We start from the raw sequence: 10309 nt of genomic DNA, 5'->3' as shown, positions 1-10309 counted from the left end.
CTCCAAACAGAGGCTTTTATGCTGTTTCTCGGTCTCTCCCCTCAGATGCTGTCATTGGAAAGGCAACCAGAGAGAAATCCTTCTCACTGGCCACCTACATGTGTCAGTCTTCACCCCTGCTCCCCCTCCCCCTGCCTCCCACTCTCTCTCCCTCCCCAGCTCCCCCTCCCTCTTCTAACTTTCTCTTTCAGTGTCCAAAGCATCCAAAGCATTTCCGAAGCGCTTCAGAAGCTCTGAACCACTTCGGACATCTTAACTGAGCCCGCACTTCGCTCTGGGCATGCTGCTTCGGACACAAAAGCGTCCAAAGCGGCCCCGGATCCGAAGCGCAATCCGAAGCCTCGCACAGCCCTAGTGTATACGTCCCCACGAGGAGGTGGGTACAGATGCATGGTGTGTGCGCATTTGCATGTGTGTGCATGCCCTCGCCCACCCCCCTGCTGTCCTGGATTTCCTTCGTCTGTCCTGGATTTTCCTAAAATTATTATAGTCACCCTACTGAAAAGCTAACTAAAAGCCAACTTTGTTTACTCATGACACAGAAATATGGAACATACACACAGCATTTATATGTTATAGATTCATGGAAGAAGTATGTTTATATGTTTTATTTCAGTTTTGCCTGATGATTTCAGTGGGATGCAAGGCCTGTTCACAAAAAAACTCATTGAAAGATCAGGTCCTTAGGAGCTGAAGTGCACACTTAACTTTATTCATGAGTAAATATCATAGAAATTGTATTTGATAAGAATCTTGATGTAGGGATTGTCATTTGTCTGTTTGCAGCACCTACCACTACCATTCTCAGGTACTGCAAAATAAATAATACTGATAAGAGTCTAGTTATACCTAGAAAATGTTTCTATCATTAACATAGACAAGACTGGAGGGAGAAAACTGCTTTCTGTTTTACTGACCAGATTTTAAACAGCTGGCCTTTGGTTTTGAACCTATATATAAAGGAGGAAGAAACAAGGGCAGAAAGATAGGATAATAGTATATGGTAGATTAAAATTGAGAAGAAAAGATTGTTCATCCCTTTTAAGGATTGGTCATGACTGTAAAAAGAAATATTTATTAGAACTTTAAAGATTACTGTAGAGAATTTACCAAAGTTGTATCCTGTTATTAGCCTGAAACTAGAATGGAACAAAACAATCTCTAGTTTCTTCCTATATGTATGCAGGCATAGTAATGATACTTGTTGAACAAAGCAAGATAATTTCCTTCACGGGCATTTTAATAAACAGTTTTAAAAAGTTGGCACAGACCTATTGGCCCTTATGATATTTAGATTTCTCTTTTATTGAATATTTTTTCTTGGTTTCCACTACCTTTGCATCTTCTGTGATTATTCAGCTCTGTATAATACAAATATCAGATAAAGTAAGAAAAATGCTATTAATGTTTCCATCATATTTCTTTAGATTAAACTAATCTATCTGCATTAGATTAATGTGATCTAAATTAATTTAATTCTGTGTAATCCCACTATTAGGATCAGATTTGAAGACCATCCTCTGACTCAGTCATTGGTACAAAAAACAGGGTTCTTCTCTGGTTCAGTCAGACAGAGGTAAACTCACTGTATGAACTGCTGTACTAATTATCCAAGTTTTGCACATTTTCATTTTCCAGGTTTTCAGCGTATCCACACAGATTCTTTTTTCAAACTCCTCTTTGCAGGTGTTTAAAGACCTGACCCAACTCCTTTGGAAGCCAGTGGTTATCTTTCCATTCACTTCCAGGAGAATTGGAAAGGAGCCAAAACCAGGTTTCTGTGATCCTTGAATAGCAACAACTTATGTTTTCTGTAATGGATTAATTGTGTTCTTAACACATCAATATTCATGTTTTTTTTCCTAGATGCATCTCAATATTTTTTGTGGAATTCCAAACCTACTTTGCTCAGGATTATGCCCGAACAGCATGGATCCATTCCATCGCAGACTGTGCTACAATGCTCTGCGGTGTGTATTGCCCTCTAAGAATAATAGATTGGTGTGTTCTTGAGTGGGACACCTGACAGCATATTCATAAGTCACTGGAGCTAGTTGGGAAATATTCTGATTTGGGGCTTCTAATCATGTCAATGGCTTTTGTCCAAGCTAGCCTGGCCTTTTGAAACAAATGGTATAGCTGATTCCCACAGTGTGGTTTGGCAAGAAGGGAATCTCTTTAAATAACTTTGTGTGATAGTGAAAAGAAGCAAACCATTTTGTTGTCAAGTGATGTTTCTTTAAGAAATGTGTGATAAAGACTCAGGGATAAATCTTGGTTTGAGAGCAAGTAAACTACCACTTGTTTTGCCTGATGTTACATTACACTTGTTTTGCTTGAGTTACATTTTAGAGTTGGGCTGTTTCTTTGTTCTTTTAGTTCAAGTCACATCCATAACACTTATTTGGGTAAATGTCCTTTTTCATTCTTTTAAAAATATTTCCTGGCTTACTCTTTGAACACACATTTTGTTTTCAAGAATTTCTCAAGAATATATTTCATAGGACTGCAAATTTAGGCCCCAATCCTATGGCATGAGGTACATGGGCGGAAAAGTTTACCAACTTTTCAGGAGCGGGGCCTAAAAAATAGCCAGACATCTTAGAAGTAAGTGGCGGCAACCATTCTGTATCAACCAGAGTACATGTGATTTGATTATAAGTTTATCATTCAGAATTCTGTGAAAGTAGGTAGGATGAGAAATGATTTCTTCATAGAAGTGAGATGAGCCTCTATCTAATCTCCAGAGGGAGACAGAGAGAGCTTTACCACATCATATAAGATCTGAGACCCTCAGTGAGAAGGTGAAAGGGACCTATCCAAACAGAGCTTCAATGTAAATTCCAAGAGCAGCAGATTTATTGCAGTAGTAACGATGCTCCTTATCTAGATATCACCATTGTCTCCTCCTGTCCTCATTAATTGAGAGATGCCATTGGACTATAAAAATGGCCATTAAAAAGCTATACTAATCTTCATCTCTACCTGGTTCTATAGAAAACAGAATATAATAATTTTTGCAAGGGTTTTTAGGTTGCTCACAAGTACTGTAGTGATGTATGTGATAGTGAAATGTTACTCTAATTAGCTGTGGAAGCAGGTCAGTATTTTCTTCTCTTTGGTTTTGGTGGTTGTTTCTTTTCCTAAACTTTCATTTTCATGGTAGTGTGGTGCATGTGATGAGGTGCTATCAACTAACTTCATTCATCATTTCTTAAAGCCCCACTTGGAAGTTTTATCAGTAATCGTGTGTCCTGTCAAGTGGGCATCATGCTGGGAGGAATGCTTGCATCTACAGGACTAATCCTGAGTTCATTTGCCACAAGCCTGGAGCACCTCTACCTGTCACTAGGAGTTCTTACAGGTAGGAGGAGGGACTGATGTGGTATGTTCCAACCAACAAAGCAACCCAGAATTGTCAGAGCAATTAAAACTTTCAAAGAGATATCTTCATATTGCCACAGATGTAGTCAGCAGAGATGTTCAAGGTGGTTCTTCCTCATTATAAAGGAGAGGGGATCGCTGCCTGAGCATTCCCTGTGAGGGCTCCAGGGTTCTGGAATCTGCTTCCCAAGCTTGCCTGAAATAGTTCTACTCTGGTGATCTTGCAGGCACAGAGCAACGTAACATCAGCTTGAAGAGGGCAGAGAGTAAACTTCTGAGAAGGCGGAAAGGAGTTTTTTCTAGATGGCAGGCTGCTAGTTTTTCTCTCTAATATTAATATCTTACCAACCCATCTAAGGCCTTACATAGATTTCCTTTATTTAAATCAAATAATTAAAAATAAAATAAAAGGCCAGAGAAGCCTTTCAGATGTGTGAAATAATCGCTGTATTGCTCATCATAGCACATCTTATTTTTTTCCCTGTCCTACATTCGGCTTAAAAGCAAAAAAATCTCTGTTGATTGCTTTGCCATAATACCTCGTCCCTTTGTGTTTAGTCATTGCATTGAAACTATCCTTGGTCTTTCCTGTTTTCCACAGTTGCTTGTATCCAAAAGAAAATTAAAGGTGTCATTGGTTATACTGAGATTCTTGACTCATTAAAATTGACATGGTAGCCATGGTGATATAAGACTTGTTCTTGGTCTCCTGCTGTTTAGTTACATGTTAGTAGAATTACTATACTTCATATGCTGCCAACAACTTATTTGCTAAGAAAAAAAATCCTTGCATATGTGTTGCTCCTGCATTACAGTGTTAATCTTTGCCAAATGTGTTCATAACAAATAATGTCCCTTGTTACCCAAAGCTCTATATCACATACCATCCAAATGCCATTGAAGCTTCTTGAGAACTGCTTTGAGAACTATTATAAATACTGAGGAAGAGAAGCAATAAAGCATTCTGAATTAAGTTGCGGATAGTCCATGCCTCAAGTAGTGAATTTAGTCTGCAGGTAGTAATGAAGATATGAACCCACAGTAAATGGTTGCTTATGCTGACACAGCAAGCAAATGTGTAACCCAGAGGGGAGTCAAGACCAATAGTAGCATATATCCAAACTCAGAGCCAGTAGAAGTTGTGAGACTTACCAAAGTGATCATAGGATCATAGGAAAGTAGAGCCAGAAGGGATCTCATGAGATCATGTAGTCTCACCCCCTGTTCAAGGCAGGATCATCCCTGACTAAACCGTCCCAGCCAGATATCTCTCTAACCATTTCTTGAAAATGTCAAGAGATTGAGTGTCCACAACTTCTCTTTGTAGCCTGTTCCAATATTTGACCACCCTTATGGTCAGAAATTTCTTCCTAATATCCAATAGGGGTGTGCAAAGTAGGCAATATTCGATTCGCATTTGGATTTGGTCCAATTTGGGGACAGTGATTTGATTTGCTGATTCAGATCACTGTTCAGATTCAATTCAGCTGAATCTGAAGACTGGATTCTGATTCAGAGAATCAGTGATTCAGCCATAGACAGCTTTATATGTTTTTTCTAAATACCTCGAGGTACAAGGTGTGGTTCATGAATGCTGAGATAGTGGGGCAGATAGAGCATCCCACAGGAGCATGGGGGTGCTGGGGAGGGGGGAAGCCCACGTGCTCAGCGGTGGACCTGGAAGTAGACCAGAAGTACTTCCAGTTCACTTCCAGGTTCACTGCTGAGTGTGCAGGAGACCGCCCCCCCCCCGCACCCTCTAGGCTTAGTGATCAGCCACGGGGGGACCTCAGGTGCCCCCCAGTCCCAGGAGGCACCAGTCGCCAAGCTGGAAGGGAGGGGAGGTACTTCTGGTCCACTGCCAAGCACTTGGGTGGGCCCCCCCATGCTCCCGTGGGATGCTCCATCTGCCCCACCATCTCAGCATTTACGAGCCGCTCCTGGTACCTTGAGGTATGTACATATAAGGCTTTGTCTATGCCTGAATTGTTGAATCCCTCCAAATCATTTTGGAGGCTTCTGATTAAATTTGGAGAGATTAATGGGTCTCCTGATTCAATTTGGATTCAGAGATTCGGCTGCTGAATTAGCAACTAAAGCTTTGCACAGCCCTAATATCCAACATCAATTTCCTTTGCTTCAGCTTCAGTCCATTGCTTTTAGTCCTGTACCCTGTGGCCAAATCGAATCAGCAACCAAAGCTTTGCACAGCCCTAATATCTAACATAAAGTTCCTTTGCTTCAGCTTGAGCCCATTGCTCTTAGTCCTGTACCATGTGGCCACAGGGAATAATCATCTCTATCCTTTCTATGATTGTCTTTCAGGAATTTGAAGACTTTATCCAATTCCCCTTTTATCTTCTCTTCTCCAGATTAAATAACCCTCTTTCTTTCAGCCTTTTCTCATAATGAATATACCCAGAAAGGAGAACATATATAATCCACTAGTGGAGAGCCAAAAGACAGATGCCTGATAATAGTGGACTAATTTTCTTCATTTCTCCATTCATTATTTAGTAATATATAAATGAAGGTCTTTTCAGATTCATAAAATGTTTGCACTTCTAAAGGGATCAAATGCAGTGTATATCCTTTTCCTTGGTTGACCATGAACACATTTCACAGACCTTTAATTTTGAGTTCTCTGTGACCTGGATAATTTTATTATATTATATTAATGTTACATTGTTTTACTCTTAGGGATTTTTAGTGTTCTAAAACAAAGTCAGTACACTGAACAGGATTAAATTCCCATCCATTACTTGGATTTGGCTTAATTGACAAAGATATGATCAGTAAAATAAGATAAAATTTAGTTCAAGTCTCCCACTCAGGTGTGGCTCCTTGTATGGTCCTAGCTCAAGACTGCTGTCCACATCCTAGTTATACTACCTCTCTGTTATATCTGAGTGAGGTAACAGAGAATTTGCCTTCTTGTGTTAGTGTAATCCATTCCACCTAGTAGGTTTAATGCATAGCATGTGGATTTATGCCAATTTAAATTTACTCTGCAGTAAGTGGGAATAGGCTGGCATCTACACGTGCATTAACACTGTGTGTGAACTGATTTGGGACTAAAATTAATCCCAGATCAGTCCATACACAGTGTTACTGTGCAGCAAATTGTCTACATGTGCATTACTGCGCAGTAACTAATCAGGTATAAATTTGATACCAGCATGATGCAAGTATCAACTTTATGCTCAAGTCGGCATAAGTTGCCATATGTAGGCACATGCTCATACTGCACAGTAATTTTGGTTACTGCACAGTAATGCACATGAGTAGACACACCCATTGGGAATGAGGACTATTTTTATCTGAAGATGAAATTTGTTCTAAAATCCCGGGCTGGAATACATTTCGATTCAGAAATCTGTGCTGAAACACTGTACTAATGCAAACTTTCATCTGATTGTTATCTCTCCTTGAAATTCTATAATCAATTTTTTCTCCAAGAGATGCTGTTTGTTTCGTTTTTCTTTTCCTTTTTTTTTCTCTTTTTTTTAAAGAAAACATTTATTGACGTGATTTTGAAAATCATCACAATCATAATCTAAATCAAAATAATAGGATTGAGGGCTTCTTAAGGGGATTTAATACTCCAACCAGTTGAAAAATATACTTTGTTTGCTTGGTTAAAGAAAGTGGCATGTCATACAATTCACAAGACAGGGAACCTCCCTAAATTTTTCTTTAGAGGTCTGCAATTAAACAGATCTGCCCAGGAAATAGATATTTGCGTTTGTAATTGACCAGACCACAATGAGCAATGGCTTTCAGAACAGTGTGCATGATGCCATGGTCCCTAGAGGTTTAGGGGGGTGCCATGTCTTCATTTTTTAACTTTCTTGCCTTGATAAAAAGCTAGACCACATATAATTGCTGATGTTCTTTTTATAGCCTGAGCACTTACTAAAACAAAAAGCTCACCAATCCTCACCAGGCCTCTGCATGAAACATATCATTGAGGTTCAACTGCATTTGCTTAATCTGGTGTCCTTCTAGGGGGTGTTACCACTTTCACTTATTCCTGACCTGTAAAATTGTGGTAAGCAGGGGCCCTCCCATTCATTAGAGCTGATGAAAGTAGGTTATTTGGTTAACTGTAATGTATTCTATTACATATTTTCAGTATTAAATAATATGCAATCTGCTTCTTTTCTAGGGCTTGGATTTGCACTCTGTTATTCTCCAGCCATAGCAATGGTGGGCAAATATTTCAACAAAAGGAAAGCACTGGCTTATGGGATAGCCATGTCAGGGAGTGGCATCGGTACCTTCATTCTGGCTCCTGTGGTCCAGCTCTTAATTGAACAGTTTTCCTGGCGTGGAGCATTACTAATCCTGGGAGGTTTTGTTTTAAACCTCTGTGTCTGTGGTGCTTTAATGCGGCCTATTACTCTTAAGGAGGACCATGAAAACCCTTCTGAATTGCATAAACAGGAATATGTCTCCAAAGCACAGAAGCAAGACTTAAAGCAGATATCCATGTGTTCACCTTTAATGAAAGAATGGTCCCATGAATGTCTATGTCATTGCTCATGGCAGGAGTACAACTTTTTGCTGATGCCAGACTTCATGGTGCTAGCAGTGTCTGTTTTGTTTATGGCATATGGTTGTAGCCCTCTCTTTGTCTACCTAGTGCCGTATGCTCTGAGTGTTGGTGTAAGTCATCAGGAGGCTGCTTTCCTTATGTCTATACTTGGTGTCATTGACATCATTGGCAATATCACCTTTGGATGGCTAACAGACAGAAGGTAATGACAGACATCAGTTTGCAGATGGTGTGATGCATATTAACTTCTATATTGATGATATTGGAAACAATTTGCATTTCTTTTCTGTTGCTTGCTGTCATTCATCTTTTAGAAATGCTTATCACTTACCATTGATTCCATCTGTAGGTTAACTCAGATTTTAATTATATTTTTAAATTTGAATGAAAAGTTGTCATGTGGCAGCAGTTACCAACCTAAGAATCCCAACTGTATATGTCTAGTGTTGTTAGTATCACAGAAATTGAATTATAATGGTTGGACTGAGACTGGAAGTCGGGTCATGAGTCCAGAACTGGGTTCACCATGGAAAAACATTCCATGGTCAATGCCATAAATATAATGTAAATTAGCATTGCCCTGTATGTCCAATCATGAGAGGATAATAGCCTGGTTCCTCTGTACTACTATCCCAAAAGCAATGGAACAGAGCCAACAATTTGGCCCTGCACTTTACTGCATATGCACAAAAGGACAGAGTTAAGGTTATGCAAACCCAAATGTTTGCACTGCCTGGCTTTTGAGTGTTTAGCATGCTGTGCCATCTTAGCTCATTCTGAACACTTACGCAGCATTTATAACATTGGTGCAGAAGATCACATGTGCGGGAATCTAAGTCTAAAAGCCAATTTGATTGTCATGTTTATTTCATATATATGATATTTGAGTTGCTGTGAACTGTAGGCTTCTGTTCCCTCTTGTTTAACCCACTTTCACCTCAATTGAATCTTTCCTGGTTTACACCACTAAAGAGGAGAGAAGTAGGTATTTTGTCTTATTTTCCAAGATATTGAGAGCCTTTTCTTCAACATATAAAGATAAAAGTATAGAAACCAAGTAGCTGAATGTGGCCAGATACTAACCTACTTTCCTTTTACCAGCATGCTCCAAAATTAGGAGCAAGGAACAGGAAGTTAGTTTGCTCTCATGTGGTTCAGGTTATTTGCTCTGTGGCTAGATAGAGACCTTTGCATGCTAAGCTAGGCATTAAAATTTAGCAGTATAGAAGAAGCAGGGGATGGGTTAAAACAAAAAAATTATAATGAGACAACAAAATCCTGTATTATTTGTAAAGAGCAAGGTAATCAATCTAGAAATATGTGGAAACAAAGAGAAAGTGTGTAAGATTGCTTTATGCTTCCTGTTTTAAAATCCACAGGTGTCTGAAGAAGTATCGACATATTTGCTACCTCTTTGCTGTGGGAATGGATGGCCTCTGTTGTCTCTTCCTACCTGTTCTCCAAAGCTTCCCTCTGCTTGTGCCTTTCTCATTTACCTTTGGGTATTTTGATGGAGCCTATGTAACACTGATTCCTGTTGTGACAGCAGATGTGGTTGGAACTCCTTCCTTATCATCAGCCCTAGGCGTGGTGTATTTTCTTCATGCAGTACCATACCTACTGAGTCCACCCATTGCAGGTCAGTTCACAGACACCTCTGCAATTCTGTTTATGCTGTTACTCTAGATTTTCCTACTGACAAAAGCAGAGCCCTTGAATATTTAGGTTAGAGCTGCTCAAAATAGGGAGGTTTCTTCTTGTGTAGGCTTTGTTCATCATGTCACCAAAATTGCAATATTAACGAAAAACATAATTTAAAAAATAGAATTGTGGAGAATTTTGCCTTTCTCCAACTTACACACAGCCAAACTATCCCCATTTATGGAAATACCTATTCAGAGGTGAAAATCCAGAGTGGGACAAGTCAGAAAATCCTGATGTGAATCCTACAGAGTTAGGGCATCTATGCAGAGGGCATCCCTCCTCACCCCAGCACAAGTTTTTGAAGATAGGCATGACATTGGCCCTCTTCCAAGCATTGGGCACTTCACCAAAGTGCCAAGAACTCTCAAAGATCTGTGCTGGGGCTGAGCTATGATGCTATAGCTTGACTTGGTGAAGGCAGAGCAGGTGCTCTAGCCAACAGCACACAAGGAACAATGTGCCAACCACAATGTGGTCAGAAATGATGCTCAGGGGCAATCAGCATGGTTTTATTAAGGGGAGATCATGTCAGACCAACCTGATTGCCTTCTATGATCAGGTCACAAAGGCCATGGATGCAGGTGTCGCGGTGGATGTAGTCTTTCTGGACTTCAGCAAGGCCTTTGACACCGTCTCTCACCCCATCCTAGTTAAAAAACTAGG

The 10309-nt window shown here is 39.9% G+C and overlaps 1 protein-coding gene across 3 annotated transcripts in view; it reads left to right on the top strand.

The window, feature by feature from the left end:
• The window catches only part of SLC16A12 (solute carrier family 16 member 12), a 51134-nt gene that overhangs the window by 24529 nt on the left and 16296 nt on the right, over positions 1-10309 (top strand). The window contains exons 1-5 of one of the 3 annotated variants that reach the window (XM_019502587.1): positions 1634-1774; positions 1867-1970; positions 3221-3364; positions 7553-8144; positions 9322-9581. In XM_019502587.1, the coding sequence (XP_019358132.1) occupies positions 1961-1970; positions 3221-3364; positions 7553-8144; positions 9322-9581 (1006 nt within the window). In that variant the 5' untranslated portion in view covers positions 1634-1774; positions 1867-1960. Of the gene's footprint in view, positions 1-1633; positions 1775-1866; positions 1971-3220; positions 3365-7552; positions 8145-9321; positions 9582-10309 lie in introns of those variants that run through there. The other 2 variants (XM_019502584.1, XM_019502585.1) reach the window with 2 other exon arrangements.

Source organism: Gavialis gangeticus, unplaced genomic scaffold (genome assembly GCF_001723915.1).
Source record: "Gavialis gangeticus isolate Ggan-Ray unplaced genomic scaffold, GavGan_comp1, whole genome shotgun sequence".
Lineage (NCBI taxonomy): Eukaryota > Metazoa > Chordata > Crocodylia > Gavialidae > Gavialis > Gavialis gangeticus.
The sequence above is the reverse complement of the archived record's forward strand: the minus strand, read 5'-3'. Positions and strand labels throughout refer to the sequence as shown.